Source organism: Amborella trichopoda, chromosome 4 (assembly GCF_054954075.1).
Source record: "Amborella trichopoda isolate Santa Cruz 75 chromosome 4, AtrichopodaSantaCruz75HAP2 v2.0, whole genome shotgun sequence".
In the NCBI taxonomy this organism is placed as follows: Eukaryota; Viridiplantae; Streptophyta; class Magnoliopsida; order Amborellales; family Amborellaceae; genus Amborella; species Amborella trichopoda.
The window spans coordinates 5556852-5583204 of NC_142339.1; the positions used below are offsets into that span (position 1 = coordinate 5556852).

The window sequence follows — 26353 nt, forward strand, 5'->3', positions numbered from 1 at the left end:
CTCTAGAACCAGTCCATATCATTATTTTACTAAACCCTTTTACCAATTTTTGGACAATCATTTCGGTTTAGATCACCATTTAAAACTAGATCTATAAAATGATCTGGTTTAAAAACAAGGGTTTAGTAAAATGATCCATGGTTATTCTCTTACTCTATTATTGTATTTTGGACGATCAATCCAAAACCCGATTCCACGTTTAAAAACATTGGTTTAGAAAAATGATCCATAGTTATCCTTTTTTTCCATAATTAGAAAAAAAAAATAAAACTATTTACCTTTGTCACAAAAAAGCCACAACCAACTTTGGTTATTGGATGTGATACCAAACGATTAGGAATGTGCCACTGATCGGGTTCAATATTTTTAAAGACAAAAAAATTAAAGTTTATGATGCACTCCAAACTGTTAGATTCTATATATCTAATGATTACGGCGCTTGTAACTTTCTTGTACCAAAGATAAATAGTCTAGTAGCATATAAGCCCTTTAAATTCACAGTTCACTATAAAATGGATAACCCAATTGTGAATTTGTGATTTATTGATGATTGGGGGTAGAATAGATAGTTCAAAGAAAAATTAAGGGTGGTTTTGTCATTTCTTATGTTACTTAGTTTGTTTTTAGCAAAGGAAACCCACATTACAAGTTTCTAATTAAGATCCTTCCGCCAGGGTCAATGATGTGTGCACTTTTTAGGTTACTTTATCTCAATGTCATGCCATAATTAGTGGCAATTAGCAACCATGTGGTGGCATGGCTGTTATAATACAAAAGAAAGTCAAACTAAACTGCAATTCATTACTCAAAGGTTTGCAAGCCACTTTGCCCCAATTTTAAAATGCATCATACTTTGTCTCCGCAGTTGTTTACGCCCTCTATAGTGAAGGATAACTAAGAAACAAAGTTTGGGAAATAAAATCCAAATGAGAATTGTAATATAATCCATTGAGCTGGGTTATACGTATAGAGAGAAGGGGGGGGACAGTGTATGCATTTTATTTTATTTTATTTTTTAAGGTCATTCAGTGGGAAGACAGACCCTTACCCTTTTTTTTCATATAGATGAGGGAGTCAGCATTTTTTGAAGGTATCAGTGGGTGGTGTCGGGTGGCCCGGTTGTAAAAAATTTGGGCTTGGGCCGTAAAATGTGGCCTCAGGGCCGAGTCGGAATGGGGTAGAGCCATGATAGAGCAGACTGAGCCCTCATTTTTCTTTACTTTCTCTGTATTATTCTTTAATTTTTCTAACCCCACCTAGTCCAGCCCTGAGAGGGCTAGGGCCAGGTAGGGCAGGCTTAGCCTGGCCCATTACAGCCCAACAAAAAGAGAGTTTGAGATATTAAATTCTATAAAGAGGGAGGGAGGGAGAGAGAGAGTATGCGTTGTTGAGAAATTAAATACTTCAAAGAGAGAGTTTGGGATATTAACTACTAAAAGAGAGAGAGAGAGAAGAGAGGAGAGAGTTTGGACCAAAACGATTGCGTTACACGAGTCAGAACTGTCAAATGCTGAATGACTCGGTTAGAGGGGAAGAGGGGATGATTGAGGTCAATATAAACATAAAAAGAAGGTACAAGCAAAAGGGTGGGTATCAGCGTTGATTTTTGATCATGGACGGATGAGATTTTTTGTTTCGAGATTTCCATCTTATTCATCATCATTTTAGCTTTTTTTCAATTAATTGATCATCTATTAAAAGTTATATCCTCATTGAGGCCATAAGTCCCCATATCTTTTCATACTATTTTCAACCACGTTATTTTGGGCCTACCTCTTGCCATTTTCAGTCTTCCATTTGAATTATCTCGCACCTTCTAATATGCATTGTACTTAGTCGGTGTCACACATGGCCAGCCTACCTAAATCTACTCTCTCTCATTTTATCGTCTATTGATACCACACTTAAATTCTCTTGAATAGATTCATTTCGAATTCTATCCCGTCTTGTCTTACCGCTCATCCATCTCAACATCCTCATCTCGGCTACACTCAATCTATGGGTATAGTGTTTTTTTTCGGCACAATGTTACGCCCCATAGAGCAGAGCTGGTCTCTCCATTGTCTTATAAAATTTACCTTTCAGCCTTATTGGTATGCTGCGATCACATGAAATTCCAGTTGCGCATCTCCACTTGGCCCACCCAGCTCTAATTCTGTGTGCAAAATCTTTGTCGATTTCTCAATTTTTCTAGATCATCAACCCAAGATATCGAAAGTGCGGTCTTTTTTTGTACTTCCTGACCATCAATCTGAACTACTTCCTCGTCTCTACTCTTAATATTAATAAACTTGCACTCCATATACTCCGTTTTAGTCCGACAAATTTTAAAACTTTTGGATTCTAGAGCATCCTTTCAAAATTATAATTTTGTGTTGACATCGTTTCGGGCCTCATCAATCAAATCTATGTCATCTACGAACAACATGCACCACGGTACATCATCCTGTAGATGCCTAATTAAGTTGTCCATAACTGATACAAAAAGGTACGGGTCCAATGTTGATCCTCGATATAAACTTATTGTCACTGAAAACTCACTCGTCTCTCCACTAGTTCTTCATAGACTAGTCTGCATTCTATCGTACATATCTCTCACCAAGTTGATGTAGTGTCTAGAAACACTTTTCTTTTTCAACAACTGTCAAATCAAATCTCGAGATACTCTATCATAAGCTTTCTGTAAATCAATAAAGACTATGTGGAGGTCTTTTTTCTTGTCCCTAAACTTCTCAATCAGTTGTTTAAGTAAGAAAACAGCCTCTATTATTGACATTCCCAATATAAAATCAAATTGATTTTTCAGATACACTAGTTTCATGCCTTGGGCTCATAAGCTTGATTTCTCGAACATCAGGTCATCTCCATCCATCTACATATAAATATGCTTAAAAAATGGGTTACTGAAAGAGAGAGTATCAATAAAAAATGTAAACATATATATGTAGATGTATTGTGCATGCATGAGAGAGAAAGAGAGGTTTGAGTTAAAAAAAATACTTTCAAAAATTTTTAGAGAGAGAGTGACAGACTTGAGTTAAAAAAATACTTGTAAATAATCTTAGAGAGAGGGAGAGATTGGCCAATATGGAAAACAATCATTTCATCTTTGAATCGGTAGGAAAGGGTTGGAAAGGACCACCAAGCCATCCACAAAAGATATTCCTAAGACAAATAATCTGCACAAACGTGATTTCACATTGCAGAGCTTCTTTCCAAATTTAAAGTTTGATATCACTTCTATTTAGAAAAGACAAAAACAATCAAGGATGTCAATGTTTTACCTTTAGTTGTTCTCACCATTTTCAGGAAATAGGAAAAAGGTTGGGTTGTGGTGGTAGCACCCACTACTGGTTACCACATTGTGGTTTTCAATCTTGCCGACAACTCTCTAACACTTTAAAAAAAAGAGCTAACTCCCTAATTTATCAGTAAAAACAAGAAAGGGCCATCTTACCCACTGAATTATTAAAAAATAAAAAATCATTTTCAGGATATCTATGGAAGCAATAATAATAATAATAATAATAATAATAATAATGATAATGATAATGATAATGATAATGATAATGATAATAATAATAATAATAATAATATAAAAATTCATAAAACTACTCATTAGATATAAACTTATGAAAGTACCTATAAGAGATGAACTATAAAACATGGGATCTTATACTATAAGACCATTCACTTTTAAGACAAGGAGATCATAATCACTCTTAGTCATCAAATGTGAAAACAAACAGCTTAGAGAGTGGTATATAGTTTAAACAAATTTATTTTTGACTTTATATCAAGTCAATGGCACACTCCCAACCACCTGATTTTATAACTAATAGTCGATAATGATTGTGCCTTCCATATATCAAAATAAAATATCCTTATTGTATACATTTCCATAAAACATTCCAATGATTTGAACCTAGATCATATGTTTTTTTATGGGTATGCTGGAATTAAATCAAAAGATATGGGTGAGATGTTAAATTACTCGTAAGCAATTTATTAAATTGCTCACAGATAATTCGATAAATTTTTCTAATAATAATAAAACTGTTATTATTAATGCTACTGCTGCTGCTCTTTCTGCTTCTTATTATTGTTATTAATAAAATGTACTACAAAGATTCAAACCCTTGACCTCCTTACCCAACCTGATATGTCCACTTCTAACCCAAAATCTAAGAAAATAAATAAATAATAATGATGATGAGGACCATATATAATAACAGTAAAAAATAATGGTTTCTTATCTCTTTCACCGGTGGCACCTCATGTGTGCCTTTTGCCGGATCAATTATATAGAGTTAATTGAAAAGATTGTAGCCCAAGAAAAAATTGTTTTGGAAACAAGCCTGTTGAGAAAGGGCCTTGCCGCACCCATGAATAAAGGTGCCATCACCCACTAGCAACATAAGAGCCATTTTTAGGATTCCCAAAAATTGAAGGAAAAATATTTGTTTTCAGAATCCTGGATACATTTTGTAAAGGGAAAATACTATTTAAGGGGCCTTAAAAGTATAATTACATAATTTAGTTTTCAATTTTCGCTTCATTCGTGTATCTCCTCAAAAAATACCCTAAACTGCACACACAATGGTTACTCCTATTGTTTAGTTCAGGCTTCTTTTGCGGGTTGAATATTAACATGCCCCAAGTTGTTCACGCTTCCCAACCTTTGAATAGGGGTAATTTGGATATTTTTGAAGATATTTTCGATATGGTATTCAAATGAAATAAAACTTTAAAAATAAATCTTTTTATATTAATTATGATGTCTTGAAATGTAATAATTTCATGAAGAATTTTGACCCATTAAATAATATTTTTCACATAAGAAAACAAAATTGCTTTTTGGGTAATTAAGTGGGGTAGCCGGGCCCCAACTTAACTTATTTTTTCATATAAATTAAGAAGTTAGTTTTTCTGAAGGCGTTACTAAATAATGTCAACAAGATTGAAAACCGCAACATTATACTAGATATGGGGGTGCTAGCACCACGACCCAAAGGAAAACAAAGTTGTCGGCATCATAGTTAGAGTCCGTTTGGATGCCTCTATTTGATTGGCAATGAATGGGTCGCATGAAAAATCCTTTGGAACCCAACTAATGTTGTTGGGATCATTTCTCTATTTACTTTTCAAACTTTCTCCTTGTTTTGCTTGGGTAGATGTGAAATGGATAAATTGATGGGCAACTACGAAAGAAGGCCAAAAGAGGTGGTTGGCATGTCCACTTTACTGGCATTCAACAAACCACTTTGAAATCACATGGCATGCACAAAAGAAAGAGACCTTGAGAGAGAGAGAGAGATCACATCGCTTCCTAGAGAAAGAGAGAAATATCACATAGCTTCCTAAAGAGAGAGAGATCACATGGCTTCCTAGAGAGAGAGAGAGATACCACATAGCTTCCTAAGGAGAGAGAGAGAGAAAGAGGGAGATCACATAACTATTAGAGAGAGAGAGGATATAATAGCTTTTTAGAGAGAGAGACATAGAGATCACATAGCTTCATCTTCTTAGAGAGAGAGAGCTTCAGAGAGAGAGAGAGAGAGAGAGAGAGAGGAGATAGCTCCCTAGAGAGAGAGATCACATAGGTTCGTAGAGTTGCTTTAAAGCTTTGTAGAGTGTGACTCCTAGGCAATCTTTATTCCTCCATCCCACATTAGGGGTGGGTTGGGGGAATTTGAAGTGGGATCTTTCCAAACACAAATGTTCTTTGCTTGTCTTGTCCAAATGACCAACATGGCAACAAATTTTTTCTAAGATGCCTTTGTTTTCTTTTAGTAAATTAAGATTCCAACCTTGGTATGATTTCATTCCTCATGACATTCTTAGCTTTTCTTTTTGTTAATAATAAACCCATTAACAAAGTCAATGTTTTAGATTCTCAACCCAATGGAATTGGTTTATAATCTTTCATAGAATGGTGCACACCATAAATAAATGCAAATATAAAACTATAGTCCACCTTATGTCACTTTGTCTAGGTTGGGTTGAAGAAAGAGGTGCAAAGAGCAGGTATAAGGTATAAAGTACCACTATTTGTAATTAGTATATAGACACGTTTTATGTAGGGGTGTGGTTTGTATAAGGTTGTGACCTTGATCAATCAAAGTAAGGCTTACCTTCAAATAGTGTCAAAAAAGTTGGGCGCACCTTCAAAAAGTGCCAAAAACGTTGTTTTAGTATCAAAAATCTTTGCGATAGCCTGAGAACTTATTTTCATCCCTAATTATAAAATTCGAAGACTAAAAAACAATGCAGATCGTACAAATCTATGAATACTTGAAAATATTGGAAATTGACAGTCTAGATAATACATTACAGTATGCACTATTTCCATAGTGAGATGATCTAATTGAGGGTTTTTCAGTATCCAAACAACCTCTTCTAGTAAATTTTTAAGGTGCATCTTAATTTGATTGTTTACAGCCTCAGTTTTTTATAAACTTTTTCCTTTATGTACAAGGTCCCATCCTTTTCATACTAGCAAAAGTTTGGGAAAGTATACCTTACACGAGGAGTGTTGGAGGTAAATTCTTTAGGGTGTCAATCTTAATAATCGAAGGAAACCCTTAAATCAAGCTAAAAAGATGTTGTTGTGGTACCGGAAATCCTTACATTGGCCTAAAAATTTATTTTCACCATCTAATGTAAAAATTTAAAGCTCCAAAAATGAATTATATTGAGTAAATCTACCATCGTCATAATCATCATCATCATTTGAGTATTATCCCAATTATTTGGGATCAGTTGCACAATCGTGTTTCATCATTTTAGTCTATCAAGGGTCTTACTCTCCGTAAGACAATAAGTAACCATATTTTTTCTCATCACTTCCATCCATTTCTTTTTGGGTCTTATCTTTACCATTTTGGAGCTTTCTACTTGAATCATACCGTACCTCCCAACCGATGTTGTATTATATCTTGTTGTGCCGACTGATTAGATTTATAAATGCTTAAGTTTTTTTGAAAATGGACAATTTATATATACAATGCTAGATATATTATTTATAAGACTTGAAATCCTTTTTTCTTCTTTTCGGGTTGAGATGACCATCAATATTGGAATAATCTTTCCAATTGGATTGTTTATGTGCACCTTACTTCCACAGTAAATATATAATAGAAATCTTGAAAATAGACGGTGTATCTAATATGTCGTAAAATGCACTATTTTTTAGACTTAAACTCTTTTTATTTTTCATGGTCATACATCTCGATGTCGAGATGATGTTGTTTCAATACCAGCAATTTCTATGATAGCTTGAAATTTTATTTTCATCTCTAATTGTAAAATTTAAAGCTTAAAAAATAGTGTAGATGAAGCAGATCCATGAATACTTGAAAAACTTGAAAATTAATTCCAAGACTCGAAGTTCAATTTCTTTTCTTCTTTTTTATGTTCATGTGTCTCAACGTCGGGATGATTGGATTTGAGACATCAAAACAACTACTGCTAGTGAATTTTTGTTGTGCGCCTTAGTTTGATTGTTTAGGGGTCAACCTTATATAAACTTTTTCCTTGTAAAAAGGTCCATTTGTTTAATTAAGCTGGAAGCACACTACCAAGTAAATACAATTCTTCACTTTTAGTAACCAACATAAAATTTCATGGGTGCAAGCACAATGTACCCTCCACAAAAACTTTTGACCAAATCTCTCTGTCACAGCTTGAAGGCATCTCTCCCTCTCTCTGTCTCTCTCTCTCTCTCCAGCTGCAAACATAAAAGAAAACTGACCATTTCTCTCACTCTCTCATGTGGGATTGGTGATTGAGATGTGTGGGAATGGTTGAAGAAGAAAGAAGAGAAGAGGCCAAAACCTTTCTGGTAATGAAAAGGGGGAGTTAGAAAAGAGGCCAAAGCATGTTAGATGCAGAACGCGTCGGATTGGATTCATTATACGAGCCCCTCCAAATGTCTCTCTCTCTCTCTCTACTCCTGCGCTTTGGACGCAAGCGCTTGTAGTTTCCTTTCGCAAAACCAATGCTCAGTACGGCTGGCTCCTTCTCTCTATCTCTACTTTTCGAAAAGCTTCCTCTCTAAACGATAATTTATCACTGCCAATCACGTAGCAAACGCCACGCGTGTGCCGCACATCTTCTTTCGCTAAAACTTTTTTATAATTAAGGAATTCTAGGTTAGAGCCAGCTCTTTTGAAACTTTCGAAATTCACGGTATAGAATAAGGAGTTTATAACATCGGGATCTGCAATGCATCCGACCAGACGTGGGACCCGACAAGCAAACCCGACCTCACGCCCGAGTATTGTCCAAATTTTGTACTTGAAAGGTTGGGTCCGGCCTCAGCTAGACCCGACCCAAACCCAATATGTTGCCACCTCTACGCGTATGCTCGTAGGGCTGAGTGTTTACCCAGTTTTGATCCAAAACCTGAATTTTGGATCCTATTTGGATATGAGTGTGGAGCCTTGGATCTGATTGGTCGGATCCATATCCAAATTTTGAATCTGAATAGTAATTTGGATTGGGTTTGGGTATAAGTGGATCGGATCTGGATCCAACCTAGTTATTAATATATTATATATTATTTTACAGATATATTTGGATCCGATCGGGTCCAAATTCATATCCGGATCCCATGTATACTTTTTGAATTTGTATCCAATTCTAGATATTCTCGATCCGATCAGATTTGGCTCCAAATCTAGATCCCATGTATATTTTTTTTATCTAAATTTGAATCCCTGTGGATCCAGATCCAATTTAAACCGTTTTCACTTTTTTTATTCAAATTTGAATCCCTGTGGATTCAAACCCAATTTAAACCATTTTCACTTTTAATACGAGGAGGTTTTCACTTTTAATATAATGAGGCCATAATTATTCATTATTGTTAAATTTAAACTCGATGGAGTTAAAAGTGACATTAACATGGTTCAAAGTTGTAAACAATATTTTTTGAATTTATGACACATCCTGAGTTGTCACGTCTTCTAGGGCTTTGTACCAAAATAGATGATCTTAAATCCACAATCTTGAGTAAATTTATATTAATCGCTCACTCATTCCATTTTTGCCTTTTTTTTAGAATGTTCATTCTCCGTGCGATTAGTTAAAATGACATTGCCCAATCTAATTTTGCGGTATATAGTTTTGCAAGGAGGTATTTGATTTTGCAAAAACTTATCCGACCTGCGTAATATTATGGGTCAGGTCTTCCAAATTCCATCCCACTGACTGCTTCGAAAACCTTACCATTTGAAAAACGGGTAGGGTTTGTATTCCGCACTAAATTACTCGAGAAAAAAAAAGTCTTCAAATTCCAATAGAATGTATGGGTGTCGTTTAATTTTAAAATCTAGCTATTCGTGGGGCTAGCACTTTTTCGTGGGCCAGTTGCCTTACAATTATAGGAAGAAAAAACACATAATTTAAGAAAAAAAAATATATAAATAGGAAATCTTCCTTATTTTCATGTATTTAGTTATTACAACAAGTATTTCATAACCAGCTATGTCAACTCGGACCTAGCTGGGTTACCTAGAACCGGCTACTGGGCCTACACCCGTTTTGCCCTGGGCTGGGTTATTACAACCAGTATTTCATTATCAGCTATGTCAACTCGGACCTGGCTGGGTTACCTACGCCCGTTTTGGCCAGTTAGGGTGGTTAATTGGCCTGATCATCCTAATGTATGGAAAAAAAATCAAAAGGAAATTATAAAAATAAAATTTTATTTGTAATAGGTTTCTTAATGTTTTCTATTGTTATTGTTTCGAAAAACATTGGGAAGTATTTTGGCAATAAATATTTATTTTTATATTTTTCCTTTTTTTTTGGATTATTTTTAAAATATTTTTAGGCACAAATTGATTTTCCAATATCTATTTTGTCACCAATTTTTTAATCTCATTTGGGTGTATTTTATTTAATTATACACTAAACATACTTTTTTTCTTTTTATTTTGTATTTTTTTTATATTTGTTTAAAATTTTTAACCCTGCTAAGACCTGCCTGACTCAAGCAGATTACTTGGACTTGGCCCTTGGTTGGTTCTTGCAATCGAACACTGTTTACAACCTTAAAAACACTTGCATACTTGGAAGAAATGTTTAAAACCACGGTTCAGTGACCCGGATGGCCCCTCTGAAAAACCAATCCAGATTGGCAGATCAGTCTAGTGAAACGGCAAATACAAAATTTAAAAAATATTAAAGAATAAAAAATTAAGAATGGTATTAAACAATAAAGTGGGGAATTGTCTAGTTCTATCCTGGCCATTCATGAAGAGAATTGGCAAAATTTTTAATTTAACAGGATCCAGATCGGCTTGCCCAATTGCTAATCTAAATTGGTTGGTTCCGATTCCGGGCCAGTAATTTTTTTAGAATCTTGTTTGGAAGCTTTAACTCATATTCGTCACAGAAGACCAAATATTACTTGGAACCCTAAGCCATAAAAATACACCAATTGACTGGAGTTGGACATAACAAGGTCAAGTGATACAGGCAAAAGGAAAGCCTATTTTCGATATTTTAAGAGCCGTCATGGGTGTTTCCGTCATTTAGAAATTTTGTCTTTAAGCCCGCACATAGGACAACCCTGAACGAAAGTACGAAACGGGGTTCTTTTTAGGGCCCTTTCCTCTACCGTTCATTCCAAAAGACTTTAATACCCTGACTTCACACGTGCAAAGCAATAATGACAACAATCATGACATTTCTTTGCATTTGTTTGTAATCTTCCAGCTATGGACGGGAGGGTCTAATTGTGTCACACGTGCCGGAGTTTGAAGTCACATGCGTCCTCGTTCGCGCCGTGTATTCCGAACATAATTGATTTCTTATTATTTTTATATGTATATATATTGGTGTTTTGATCATTTTTACAGGGTGGCCTGATGTCATGATTCCGCACGAGGAGCCTGGGGCTTTTGCTTTTACGTGTGGGCCCGCACACTCGAGTCTCAAACGGCTGAATGACACGTGTGGGATCAGATTGGGCCCATGGCACGTGTAGCTTGGTACCAACAAGTGGCCGTACATCCAACTTGGGAGCTGAACGTTTGACTTTTCAAAGGGGAGGGGCCTTGTTAGGTAACTTTGCATTTTCGAGTATGAGAAATTCGATCTTTTTCTTTCATTTATTTATTTATTATTGATTTTGTTTTTGTTGACAGCGATATAGCCACCTTTGTATTAGGTATAAAAAAGAGCAAAGTAGTATCTTAAATCTCATAAAAACTTTATAGTTTTGGCTTTAGAAAATATTCAAATCCATCGTCACGATTTTAATTATTATGGATGTAAAAAAAAAATAATAATAATTAAAGCTTTAAAAACAATATTGTCGGATTCGCTTTTGAAGTCCTCTTCAGTTTGATGAAAAAAATGAAGCAATTTGGTGCTTTGGCCTATTCGAAAAAAAACTTAAGACTTTTTTTATTAATTTAATATAAATAAATTAAATATTTATATATAAGGAAATGTTTATATAAGGTTGCAGCATTAAAATGTAGAACTAAAGTTGCACCTCAAAAAACGATGGAAAAACGTTGTTTTAATGTTGAAATTCCCTCGAATTGATCATCTCAATATCAAGATGGATGAATACAAAAAACAAAGAAAAAAAGAAAAAAAAAAAAGAAGATTTTAAGTCCAAGAAATAGTGCATCTTGCAACACACTATCGAGACCTTCCATTTTCAAGATTTCCATATGTTTATAGATCTACTTGATTTTAACCATTTTTAGAGTTAAAACTTTAAAACTTGAAAAAAATTTTATACAAAAATTATATGTTATGATAATTACTTGGAGGTGCGCCTTATTTGGATTGTTTAAGGTTGCAACCTTACAGAAACAGTACGTGTATATATAATAAATAAAAATAAAGAAAAAATAAAAAATAAAAAATTTCTAAAAAAAATTAGAAAAGTAATTTTATATATGTATTTCTTTTCTAACTGAAGGAGCTTGAAACTTCGATCGAAGCAGACCCGAAGAGACCTGAATCTGATCGAAGCAGCCCAAAGCGGCCTGAATTTGACCGAAGGCTTCGGTTTATGCTTAATATCCAAAGGCTTCAGTCGAAACGAAGCGAAATTGATAACATTGCTAAAAATAACGTGTATTGTAATAGATTATATATACCATCTATTTCTAAGTATTCACAAATCCATGAGATCTATACCATCTTTTGAGCTACAAAGTTCATTATCAGTGGTGGTAATAGAGGTTTCCGGTGCCTCAAGTATATTCCTGACGAGGTGTTGAGGTCAAGCTTTACTTGTTTTTTCCCACAAAGCCCAAGCCTAATAGAAACCACATCCATTAATCCTAGGCGTTATATTAATCCTTTGTTTTTCCTTTTTGATAGAGTTTCTTTAAGGCATTATGAAAATAAAATAAAGCATCAACCTAAATCTTCATCTAGAAAGTACTTTGGGCGAAAGAAATATTCATGATGGCTCAAAAATCAATTTGCAACACTAATTATGAAATTTGAAGCAAAAAAAACAGTATTACTTTTATGGATCCGTGTAACTTATTTTTAGGCGAAATGGATGATCTAGATAATGTGTTACAATATACACTGTTTCAGGACTTGAAATTTATTTTTATTTTTTTTCAACTCATAATAATAATCAAGAACAAGATGATCAATTTGATGGTTTTTTAGTATCAGAATAACATTTTTTTGTGAGTTTTGAGGCAAGGATTTATTTATTTTGATAGGGCTACAGACCTACCAAAACATTTTCATTTTTTTTTTATAACGAATGATCATCTATGAATCAATCTATCCTAGTTGTGCAATTCTGCCACCCAAAACATGGCTGGCAAAACTAGTTAATAGCAAGGATTTGTACATTATGGTACCAGTTGCATTTTAAACAGGCCTCAACCATTTTGTGTTGGTACTGAAAACTTAGGGGCTTCTAGCACACTGGAGAAAGAGACTTGTTGAAATACTCCATATTTTTCATCTATTTAATATTGAAAAATGGTTTGATAGGGCTGCAAAGGTAAGTAAAGCCTCACCACATAACTCATCCAAAAAAGTAAGTGCTCACTAGATAGTCCATTTCATCTTAAAATTAAGAGTTTAATGATCTACACGATGTGTACCAATTTTTTGTCTCAAATTTTATTTTTGGTGTTGGAAATTGATTTTAAAGCCATCATAAAGTTTTTATTTGTCGAAAGTGCTTTATGGACGAGAATTTGAAGTGAGTTTTCATTTTATTTTCATAAAGCCTAGGCCACATAGAAACCTCATCCTTTAATATTTGTCTTTTTTTACTATTTCAACTCAAAACTATTTATATTTTGATGAGACATTTAAATTAAATCAAAATATTAAAGGTACGATGTTAAATAGTTGAATAGGGAGGTGAATTTTAACCCATAAAATAAAAATAAAAAATAATAATAAAAAAAAAAACCTTATGTTTCGGAGAGTATTGTTTGAATGCTGAAACACCCGCTAATAGATCATCTCGACATCGAAATGTATGAATATGAAAAAAAAAAAAAAAACAAATTTGAGTCCCATAAATAGTGCATCTTGAAACACATTATCTAAACCATCCATTTTCAAAATTTATATATGTTTATAGATCTGCTTGATTTTAACCATTTTTGAAGTTTATAATTTTATTATTAGATACAAAAATAGATTTCCAGATAATCCTAAGAATTTTTTCCATCAAAATTGTATGTTATAATAAAATTTGGAAGTATGCCTTAATTGGATTGTTTAAAGTTGCAACCTTAGAGAAACCTCACCCTTTAAAAGTTGATTCGTAGTTGGGGACATTTAAAACAAAAACTTAAAAGAGAAAAAGTATATAACAAAAAAAGGAAAACAAACACTTACCTATCCATACCAAAAACATCCAAATCATATAAAAAATTTATACAATGGGTGGCAACGGGTCAGGTACAGGTCAGGTCCGACTAGACTAGACTTGGGTCCAAAATTTGGACCCATACCCAGACTCATAGGATCTCGGGGCTATTCGGATTCATTCCCACCCTATGATTATAAGGTTAGTATTATTTTTTTTACTTTTCTCTTTACCATCATATATCCTATGTCTATGAGTTTTTTTTCTTTTTAAACCAATAATATTGTAGATGTCAGTTTTGTGATAATATGATCACTTATCAGGCCTAAAGATACATGATTGCCATCATATTACCTTATGAATAAGGGTAAGGGTCAAGTCCGGGTCCGGACCTGAATAGTATTTGGGTAAAAAATTTGGACCTCAGATCTAAGGTCGGGGGTACAGGTGAGGTCCGGGTCCGAACCCAAATAGTATTTGGGTAAAAAGTTTGGATTTCAGATCTGAGGTCGGGTATACCTGCCGGATCAAGTCCCAAATCTAGCCGAGTCCATTACCGCGCCTACCTCCAATGTTACCCTGCACTCTCTCTCTCCCTCACCTTACCCTGGTCTCTTTCTCTCTCTCACTTGCTCCACTCTCTCTCTCTCTCACTCTCACGATAACCTGCACTCTTTCTCTGTCAAGGTGGCGGGCAAACTAAATAGCCTACCGATCACCCACTCTCCCATGCAGGAAAATATATGAATATGAGACAAACAAAGCTGGGCCTGGTGTTCTGTTTCACCGAGATTGATTGATTGATCAAGCGAGAAAGAGAGAGAGAGACTGTGAGAGAAAAGAGGCAAGTGTTACGTCGGCGAGGGTTGAACATTGGAGTTTTAGAGAGAGAGAGAGGAAAAGGATGCAAGTGCTACGTCGGGTGATGGTTGAGCAGTGAAGTTTTTAAGTGTGAGAGTGAGAGTGAGAATGAGACAGAGAGGAAGCAAGTTTTACGTTAGGTGAAGGTTGAACAGTGGAGTTTTTGGGGCCTCTCGTTATTTTTTTGGAGTTTTTCTTTTGGGGTGAGGCATAAGGTGTCCACATTAAACGATTAAAGTAAAGTGCATTTCTAAATGTAAAAGTTGTAGTCGGACGTTGAAAATCTTATCTGATTATATAATGAGTTTATTTACTTTTTGATACAAAGATATCACAATTACTTATATTAAAAATTTTAAGAGATTGTATATAATGAGATCATTTACTTTTAATACAAAATCACAGTTACTTACAATCATCTAATGTGAAATTTAATAGCTTGGGTGTGTTAAAAAGGCGGAGAAATTTTTTTTTGAAGTTTAACCTTGGTCAAGGAAATAAATGCAGCCTTCTAATTTCACATCTAATAGTCAAGATTAATTGTAACCACCTTCTATCAAAGATAAATGATCTCATTGTATATTTTTCCAAATAACTATAAAATTTAAAGCTCCTAAAATGGTGTAAATTGACTAGATTTTGAAATACTAAAAGGTTTTAAAATGGATGGTCTAGATAATGTATTGTAAGATGCATTTTTTTAAGACCTGAAATTCTTTTTCTCTGTATCTATGCATCTTGAGATCGAGATGATTGTCTAGGGATTTTTGCAGTTAGAATAACTTTTTTGAGTCAATTTATGAAGTGCACCATATTTTTACATTTTAAGGTTGAGACTAGTGTTCACAAACTCGGCCGGTCAAACTCGTAACCGGCCAGTCAAATCAGAACCAGACATTAGCCGATTTGGTTTTAGTGGCTCGGTTGGGCATTTTAAAAATATTAAAAAATATATATAAAATCTCAAAAAATAAGGGATTTGTTTGTAACATGCTTTTAACTTCTTCTTTTTTATCATTTTGGTAAAGATTGGAAAGTGTTTGTGCCATCAATACGTATTATTATATTTTTCCATGATTTTTAGAAACTTTTGAAAATACCTCTAGGCATATATCGATTTTTTAAAATTCATTTTCACTATTTTTTAAATTTTATGTGGATGTATTTCGTTTGATCATACTTTAAATATATTTTCCATACTTTTTTTTACTTTTGTAATACATTTTGGACTCACCAGGACCTGCCCAATTAAGCCGGTTGAACCGGCCAGTTTAACAGTTATTCGGACCCATCCCTTGACCGATTTTCTGGGCCACTTAAATTTTTCAAGCAACAGTTGAGGCTTTATGTAAAATTTTTCCTTTATGTAAAAATTTTTCCTTTCTTTATTGGCATTTTGGATCTCTGTTTTTTTTTTTTTGAAGTTTTTGGTTCTGTTACATTTTGACTCGTGTAAATTTTAAATAAAAAGAGCGGGATGGGGTCAAACTGAAAAGTAATTGACTCGAGGTTGACGGCGTAATGCTTGCCCTTTTTTTCTCCTTTCTTTTTTGATCCTTTTTTTTATTTTTATTTTTTGGTTCTCGGCTTTTTACACCACAAAAGCAATTAGACGAAATTTCGGCCGTAACGAAAATCTTTTCAGTGAACACCGCCACGCTTTAAGACAGTAATCGTGGTTTAAAACTTTGAAATTAAAATAATAATTAGTCAATCCGTTGATTTATGGAATAGAAGCAGTTGCTTTCTCTTGTTCCAATCTTTAAAGCAACGGGTTTTGTCCACGTGGAAGCATGAGAACGCCCGACAGTAGCCATCACAACTTGTCCGTTTTCTCTCTCTTACCTTTGTTTTGCTGGACAATCGAACTCTAAAACGCCTCCGCATTTGGGGACAAACAAGTTAATGAGAGAGAAAGAGAGAGAGTTGTACAAGTAATAACCCTACACATACAGACAGATGGCTAAGATTCACCTAGAGAGAGAGAGAGATTGGAATGCTAATCTACTTAGAGAGAGAACGGGTTAAGAGAGAGAAGAATTATTGATCACCTTAGACATAAAGAAAAGGGTTTCTAAGAGAGAGAGTAGAATGACTAATGACCTTGGAGGTAGAGAGAAGGGAAAATTAAAAAGAAAAAAAAAAATAGATTGAGAGATGGGGTTATAAATTTTTAACCTTTTAATTAGGGAAAAAGTTTATATACCGTTTTCAAGTGAGTCGGTGGTGAGAGGGCCCTTACTCTTGATAGGAATTGAGCCAAAGACGTAGCACTATGAATTGTCAAGTACAAACCAATTAAGCTCCGGCTCTTTTTTTAATTCCTACCAATTAAGATGCAATTCTGATATTAGAAAAACATCTAATTGATCATCCCAAAATCAAGATGTAAAAATGAGATTTCAAATCATGAGAATACTGCATCTTGCAACACATTATCTGGACTTTTTTTTTTTTCAAGTTTTCTTGTACGACGCAATTTCAACTAATTTAGAGTTTAAAATTTTATAATTAAAGATAAAAATAAATTCTCTCACAATCTTAAAAATTTTAAACACTAAAATTACATCATATAACAAAATTTGGAAGAAGCTGTATTTTGATCATTTAAAGTTGCAACCTGATGCAAACAGAACCCCTTGACTAATGGCACAAGAGGTGGAGATAGGGGGAGCAGGCTAATGGCACTAGAGATAGAGAGAGAAAGGAAGTAAGGGGAAAATGAGAGGCAGAAAAAGAGTGACCTACTAATAACAGTAAAGATGGGGAGAGAAAGAGGAAGTAAGAGATAGAGAGAGAAAGGGGCAAATGACAGGGAGGAGTGGTATTATGGGGACGGACCATATAGCATGGAATACGAACAAATATATAGCACCAAAGGAGACAACAAGAGCAGATGGCAGAGATGAAGGCGGGACCTCAATTCCATTACCTCCCCCAACCATCCATCAATTATTGACTACATAAACGTAAAAGCCAAAAACACCTCTCTCTCTCTCATATAAACACACACACCTGAACGTCCACATTATCAAACCTCTCTCTCTCTCTAAATAACATCTCTCTTTCTCTTAAAAGACGGAAGGACAATCGTCAATAAAAGTATAAAACCAGAGCAAATGATCCCTACAATTAATTGGGATTTTTTCTTTTGGGAATACGTACAAATTTAAAAACCCAAGAGATACACCAGGGATACAAAGATACAAAATTCAAGAAATGCTATAAAAAGAACCAAAATCATAAGTGAGACTTATAATTACATTTTGAATCTCTAAAAACAAAAGCAGTGTACACTAGCATTTTAGTAGGGTGAGGTTTATATAAGGTTGCCTCTTTATACTATACAAGTAAGGTACATCTATAAAATTTACATAGAGAGGCTGTTTCAGTTTCAAAATACTTATAATTTACATAGAGAGGCCGTTTCAGTTTCAAAAAACTTATAATGGCTTCAAAATCCCTTTTTATTCAAATTTATAAAATTTAAAATTTAAAAAATGATGCAAATCAAAAAATATTTGAAAATATTGAATATAGACAGATAACTTGTTACACGATGTAATACTTTTTAGACTTGAAACTTTTTTCTTTCTTCACATCCATTCATTTCAAGGTTGAGATGATCGGTTTGAGGATTGTACTTTACCGAAACACTTTCCACTGTAAGATTTTTTAGGTACACGTTATGTCAACAGTATAAGGTTGTCACCTTATATAAACTTTTTCCTAAGAGGGTATACACACAAAGTAAATGAGTGAGAGAGAAAGATAGAGAGAGAGTAAAAAGCAATGTCTGGCCATGTTAAACAAGTGAATGCTTTAGAGAGAGAGAGTAAAAGCAATGTTTGGCCATGTTAAACAAGTGGATTCTAGAGAGAGAGAATAAAAGCAATGTTTGGGGATGTTAAAGAAGTGAATATTAAATGGAGAGGATGATGAGATTCGGGATCGAGAACAGTTTGGTAAGATGATTACTAGTGGTTGGGTTGGGTTGGGTTGGGTTGGGTTGGGTCTTGAGAAACCGTGTGCACCCAACCCTCAGCTTTCCAACAAAACATTCATGTGTTGAGTATCTGACTTCCATCATCTCCCCCAAATCCCACAAATCAAATCAATTAAACAAAACCCCTGCAAACCCGCTTTCCAGATAAAAACCACACCCCTTTTCTCTTTCTACTTTTCAATGGGGGGACGAGCATGTGGGTAGAGAGAGAAAGCAAGTTTTAGAGAGAGAAGGTGAGTTTTAGGGAGAGAAAGTGAAGAAATGGGTGTCTGGGGTCCACAACTTTAGAAAGGGGCAGCGAGAAGAAGGCCCCCATGTCTTTGGCTTCTGTTATCGGCATATAGAGACAACCCACACTCAACCCACATACTCCTGTAGATCATAAATTTGTCTCGGTTGCTTGTTTTTGGGTGGGCAATGCCATACGGCTTTATAATCCCCATTCCCCAATACGGCTCCTGTACGAGGGCGTAGATCCTAGAGAGGGAAAGTCTATGAGTTTTTTTACATAGAGAGAGGAGAGAGAAAGAGAGAGACGTGGGCAGAGAAAGTTATCAGGGCAAGTAGAGAGAGAGAGAAAGATATAGGCCTGGTCCGAGAAAGATTTAAGTGCAAGTAGAGAGAGCGAGAGACGTTTGGAAAGAGGGATGGGGATTTAGAGAGAGAGGGCTCACGTGTATTGGGATCGATCTCTATACATTTATGCATGCAAAATTACTGTGAGAATCAATTATGAGGGTTTGTTTCTTTGCGGGGATGTTTTTTTCTGTCTAAAGTGGGGCTCAAGTTTCAAGTAATCTGATTGGGTCTGAGAGGGAGCTCAAGCACGGAGGGGTGTTTTTGTTTAAGTGGGAGGGGATGGGGGGGGGGGTTCTCTTTCTTTCTCTAAAAATTGCCTTTTGTTGCCTTTGGGTGAAAGCTGAGAAAGCCGGGTGCCGAAAGCCGAGTGCCGGAAGCTTTAATCTCAGCACTGCCAGACAAATTTTTTTTTGAGAATTATTAAAAGGGGGTCGAGGTTAGGCTTTGAGAGAGAGAGAGAAAGAGAGAGAGAGAGAGGGGATAAGAGTTCAGTGATTCCAGATGCTTTGTGGGTGCGCTCTCTTTCAGGAGTGGAGCTTCAGGAGGTCAGGGGCTTGGTCTTTCTGAGATATTCTTTAGAGAGATAGAGAGAAAGGGTTTGGCTTTTTCTATTTTTGCAGAGAAAAAGGTCCTTGGTGTTGGATTTTGTAGTGATAATTTGGAAAGAGAGGGGCTTTGTCTTTGCCCTTTTGTTGCAGGTGAGAAGGTACATGAATATGGTTTTGCTGTCAAGAATTTGAGATTGAAAGAAAAAGAATTAGACAGAGGGAGAGAGAGAGATAGAAAGATAGAGAGAGAAAGGGAGGATCTCAACACTTTCTCATCCATGTTTGGCCCTCCATCTCCTGGTTCGACGCCATCGTTGGGCAACTGTTCGACGAGCATAGAGCATGGAATTATTGCCTCTCCCTTTCCTCCCATTTCTTCATCCTTCCCATCATGCTTAGACAATGGGGGTAGCAAGAGAAAGAGAAGGCCAGCTGGAACCCCAGGTCCAATTCTCCTCCTCAATAACAATACTCAGATTTAAAACATCACTAACCACACACACACAATATCGGTTTGCTTTTGTTTAGAGAGAGAGATTGGGGGGTGTTTCCTCTGGAGATTGCAATGTATTGTTTATATGTGTTCGTGTGTGAGAGACAGAGAAAGAGAGAGAGAGAAGAGAGAGAGAGAGAGAGATTTTGGCAGAGAGAGTGAACTTGGTAAGGTGGACTATTGAGAGAGATTGTGTGTGTATGAGAGAGAGAGAGAGAGAGAGAGAGGGAATTTCGTAAGATGGACTTGAGAGAGGGGTGTGTGTGTGTGAGAGAGAGAGAGAGAGAGAGAGAGTTTTGTACGGTGGACTAGTGAGAGGGGTGTGTGTGTGTATGTGAGAAAGGGAGAGAATTTGGTAAGGTGGACAACTGAGAGGTGTGTGCAGAGAGAGAGAGAGAATTTGGTAAGGTGAGATTTTGTGAGAGCAAAAGTGTGTGTTTTGCAGGGTTGAACTGGCTGTCCCTTACTGGGCTATTGGGTCACAGGGAAAGAGAGAGACCCTTACTGAGCTACTGAGTCAGAGAGAGAGAGAGAGAGAGAGAGAGAGAGAGAGAGAGAGAGAGAGAGAGAGAGAAATAGATAGAGAGAGACTCTTCCTTGTCTCTCTCCTCATGGCTAATCCCCAGTGGGCACTCGCAGATCCGGATGCGGAAGTGGTGTCTCTCTCTCCAAGAACCCTCTTGGAATCCGACCGCTACGTGTGCGAGATTTGCAACCAAGGATTCCAGCGCGACCAAAACCTGCAAATGCACCGCCGCCGCCACAAAGTCCCATGGAAACTCTTGAAGAGAGACAATTCTGAGGTAAAAAAGCGGGTCTTTGTTTGCCCCGAGCCAAGCTGCTTGCACCACGACCCGTGCCACGCCCTTGGCGATTTAGTGGGGATAAAGAAGCATTTCAGGAGGAAGCACAGTAACCATAAGCAATGGACCTGTGATAAGTGCTCCAAGGGCTATGCGGTTCAGTCTGATTACAAGGCCCATCTCAAGACCTGTGGGACTAGGGGCCACTCATGTGATTGTGGGCGCGTCTTCTCCAGGTGAGTTCTTAGTTTCTAGAGAGAGATTATACCGACAATTAGAAGTACTGGTAACTTGGTGTTCATATGATTTGGCCAATTCTTGAAAACAAGAGAATTCACACATACACAGAGAGAGAATGTTCCCTTGACTGGCCTAATTTCATAGAAACACTAGAATTGCCTCTGAGATAGAGTGAGAACAGTTAAAGATATTAGAGAGAGAGACTGACTATTTAAAAATATTCAAAAATAAAATGAACTACCTCCTTCCAACATCATGCAATCAAGAGAACTAGTGTTGTGTTTTTATTAAGAGCACGTATAAAAACAATTAAAAATAAAAAAATAAAAATAAAATCATGACTATCAGATCGGCTCAAATTCAACCGAGACTGTGAGGTTTACGAATTCAATCGAGATTGTTGGGTTTACACTGTTCTATCAACCCTGGTCTTTTCCCTTTATTATATATTAATTGTTACGGTGATCTCCGAGGAAATACTAAGTGCTTTGGCTTCTGAAGTAGTTGTATTTTATCTCCCCAGAATTATTGGGGTGCTCGTATTTATTCTTTTTTGGGCTGAATTGTTTTTTAGGTAGATAAAAAAATTGTCAGGGTGCCCATATTGATCTCACTGAATTAATAATCTTTGTGCAAATTTTCAGTAATTATGGTGTTGTCTGGTATTTATTTTGATTTTATTTTCTGGCATTGAGATTCTCTCCATTTCTCGTCATTGAATTTCTGACTATGATTATTTTCTGTCCCATTTGGCTAGCTTCCTTAATTTTCATTCTGTTACAATTATCCGGCTTCTCTTTGGATTGATCTTATTAATTATGCTAGAGAGTTCATGATTCACTGCATTATTAATAATTATTACCCCCATTTATTTATAATTAATAACAAAGAAACACAAAAAAAAAAAACCCATGCCCCTTTACCCCTTGAAACCCAACATTTTAATTAATAGATTTATTATTTCTCTTAATATCCTGCCTAAGCTAAATATTATGGTCATTCATTTTACTAGATTTGTGTTTTCTTTTCTAATTGCTCTCTCTCTCACTAGTATGGTCTTTTTCATTATAGTTTCTCTCACTAGAATTCTCAATTTCTTGTCATGATCGTTTTTTCCTTATTCCAAGTAGGGTGGAGAGTTTCATCGAACACCAAGACACTTGTAACGCGGGAAGAGAGAGACAAGACTTTCAAACGACCCAACAAGTTTCTCTCTCTAGGACAGTTTCAAGTCCGTGCAATTCTAGTGAGAGAAACATGGGCTCTTGGGCAACCCTAAAGATGTTAGGGCTCAGCCCTAGTTTCCAGCTTCCAAATGATTATCACCATAACCTAGAGCTTCAACTTCTTCCCTCACCCAACAACCAAATTCAGAGAACCCCACAAAGAAACCAGGATCAAAAGGCTGCTTCAGCTCCAACAACCAATTCAAACCCTAATTTCATTGAATCAGAGGCCACGAGATTGCAGTTATCAATCGGAAACACAGGGAATTTCACCAGCATTCGAAATTCCAGTGATTGTGAGAGCACCCAATTCGCTGGAAATACAATCAGTGATCGAAATTCCAGTGATTTTCTGAGGCTGGCTATGGAAGAGCGAAGGCAAGCTGAACAAGCGAGACAAGAAGCGAAGAGAGAGATGGAATTAGCAGAGAGAGAATTTGCTAATGCAAAGAGGATTAGGCAGCAAGCACAAGCTGAGCTTGATAAAGCTCAAATACTGAAAGATCAGGCCACAAAACACATAAACTCCACAATTCTTCAGATCACATGCCAAGCCTGTAAAAACCATTTTCAAATAAGTGATGAGAACTCTCTAGCCATGAGTTACATGTCTTCTGTTGTGACAGAAGGAGAAGGTGAAAATGATAACAGGCAGCAAGGGAAGATCCCCTCAATCTAGAGTTCAGTGTTATTATAATAATTAACACTTGTATTGACTTTCTCTCTCTAGTCCTTCGTCAGGTTCATTGAATTAATTTGATTTCTTTTTTGGTTTGTTGGGGTTGCTTCATCTTTGTAATTCTCTTTGGTTTTTCTGTCAAGTCATGATGAAATTAATTTAATTAAGATTTTTTTTCCTGATACACTTCTGTGTTTTCTGACTGTCTCGCTTTGCTCCATGTTTTATAATATTGATGTCTTTCTTTTGTTGGGGACTTACATACTTCCATATTTGTAATCCTCTTTGGTTTTTGAATCCCGGGTGATGATGAGATTAATTTAATTAAGATTTCTTTCTCCTGTGAAACCCTTCTGTTTTTTCTCGAAAACCCATGTGATCATGGCAGAAAATATGGTACATGCATCATTATGTGGTGCTTGGTATGTGTTTATATACTCATTTAAAATTAGAAGGGTGTGCAGGTTTCAACTTTAAGGCATTTGATTCTCCCTGCAAGACATGAGAGTCTAGAGAGAGAAAGGTGCAATATATAGCTTAGAGAGAGAAAGAGGTGGTTTAAAGGTAAAAGAATGATGGAATTTAGAGAGAAGAAGGTCGAAAACATGAGAGAGGCGAAGGTGCAAAATGTGAAAGCATGTGTAGAGAGGGAGAGAAAGAGAGAGGAGCGAGAAAGAGTGAGGAGAGAGAAAGAGTGAGGAGAGAGAGAGAGAGGAGGAAAGGATGAGGGTTTTCGAGATGGAAAGTAGGTAAGAGAAGGGAGGAAAGCATTAAAAGGATGGGAAGAAAGCGAGCACAGACTGAGCAGAAACCCCAGTTGAATTTAAAATCACGAGTACAAAGCCGAGCAGATTTCAGGTCAGAGAGAGAGAGAGAGCAGTGATCTAGACCGTCCTTTTCCTCTTGTTTTCTTATGGAGTTTCCTCTTTCTAAGTCTGCATTTCTTTTTTGTTTTCTTTTGGGCTTTCTCTCTCATCTCTACACTTCTTTTTTGTTCTGAACCAGCGTTAGGTTACGTAATAACAGAGCCATGTTTTTCAGTGCCAATGTTAAAGCCGAACGAACCCCTATTCAAGGCCACATAAAACTGCTGTATATCAAAATCAGGGGTTGGAGCATCTTTCCATTTATGCAGACCTCTCTCTCTCTCTCTTCTTTCTCTCTCTAGAGACCCTGCAAAAACTGGCTTTTCCCTTGCACACAACCATATTTTATTGCTCGTGTCTAGTTGGAACTTGGAGAAAGGGGAAGGCCAAAATCTCTCTCTCTCTCTCTACATGCACACACCTTATGAATGCACACACATTACACAAATGTATGTGTTAGTGGTCAGATGCCATATAATTCTCTCTCTTTCTTGCTAACACACACATACAAAAGTTAGTGCTCAGATGCCATTCTCTCTCCCTCACACACACAAAAACACAGAGACAAGTGTGTGTGTGTAAGTGATCAGATGGCATCTGTGTGTGTTTGTGTATGTAGCTCTTTCTCTCTCTCTGTTTACTGTTCAGATGGCTTACATCTCTCGCTCTAACTCTTTCTCTCTAGAGAGAGAAGGTAGAACAAACGTCTTTGTCTCCATCTTTTTACCTTGAGCTCTGTATCGATCATCGTGTTACCGTCCACACAGTAAAGCAATTGGTCCCAGGTAAAAAGCTATGCGTCCTGGTTTTACTGTTTGGTTACTTAACATCATGGGGTGAAAGTGATTTCGAGTCACCAGCGCCTATATTATTTAAAAAATTGACCTTTATGAAAAAAAAAAAGAAAAAAAAGAACAGAATAAAAGGAAAAAAGGCTTTGATTTAGTTCAAAAACAAGAAAATTTAAGCCTAAACGAGATATACTAAAAGATAATACGTAATTCAAAGCAAAACTAAGCAAAAGAAAAGAGAAAATCAATTTTGAAAGAGAGAGAGCAAAACTAAGCATGGTGAAGAGGAATTTGATTTTGAGAGAGGGAGAGCAAAACTAAGCAAAGTAAAAGAAATTCCATTGAGAAAGAGAGAGAGACTCATCATGCTAAAGGGAATTTCCATTTTTTGAGAGAGAGAAAGAGAGAGAGAAAGAGAGAGAAAGAGGGAGAAACTCTGCAAGGTAAAGGGGAATTCCATTTTGAGAGAGAGAGAGAGGTGGATTGGGAGGGGTCCCATTGAAGACCTTTACGCTAGGATAGGATCAAGATATATAGAAATGGCAAGGTAAAATGGCAGTCATAATCGATTACTTGTTTTATTCTTTTGGAATGGATACAAAAAGGTTTCCAAGTATCCTCAAACCTTATACTTGGATAATTGGGATAGTATTATGTAACAAAGACTCTTTGTAAAGTTAATGGAAAATCCAATATAAGGAGTACACTCTTGGTATTTCAAGGAACATAAGGCCATTTAGGCAATTCCTATTGAAAAAAGAAGGAAAAAAAAAAGGAAATAAGAAGAAGAAGAAAAAGAGGTCTTCCTTCCTTTTATGAAGGAAGCTTCATTGATGCCTTGATTTTATGGGGTGGAGGCTCTTTCTTCAAAAGCTAAAAGATTTTTTTAGGGCTTTAGGCGTTTCCAATCCTTTTTGGTAGATACATTCCCTTGGGTGTAAAGGTTATGCGTTTGAATTTTGTGATGAGAGGGCTCAAAAGTCTTGCAAGAGAAATTTTAAGTAAGAGGAGAGGCCACTGTTTTCATCCAAACTTTTAGGCATTCCACCACTGGTGCCTCAGAAAAGGCGCCCAACCCTAAAAAGTTTGTTGCTATTTGGGAAAGGCAGATGCTCTCTCTCTCTCTCTCTCTCTCATCAAATTATTTCTTGCGATTAAGTTACCTACTAGATAAATAAATAGTAGAAAAGACATGTAGAAAAAATTGAACAATAACAGTTAACCTGACATGGGCCAAGAAGTGGTTCAACAGGCCTAACGGTATATCGGCCGGTTCAACGGTTCTAACCAGATAAATCTCGGGCTGTCAAAAAAGTGTTAAAAAAATAAAAATAAATACAAAAAAATCTAATAAAATATGAACATCCAAATAAAGTTAAAAATTAATGAAAAAAATGGATTTTAAATAATTGATTTATGCTCAAAAGTATTTT

General features: G+C 36.1%; 1 protein-coding gene across 1 annotated transcript; it reads left to right on the plus strand.

The window, feature by feature from the left end:
- The first annotated feature begins 19607 nt into the window (after positions 1-19607).
- SGR5 (C2H2-like zinc finger protein) lies at positions 19608-23447 on the plus strand. Its single transcript, XM_006849406.4, has 3 exons — positions 19608-20266; positions 20955-21354; positions 22489-23447. Exons 1-3 carry the CDS (start codon positions 20101-20103, stop codon positions 23261-23263), a joined length of 1341 nt encoding a protein of 446 aa, XP_006849469.1. The 5' UTR covers positions 19608-20100; the 3' UTR covers positions 23264-23447.
- The last annotated feature ends 2906 nt before the right edge of the window (positions 23448-26353 follow it).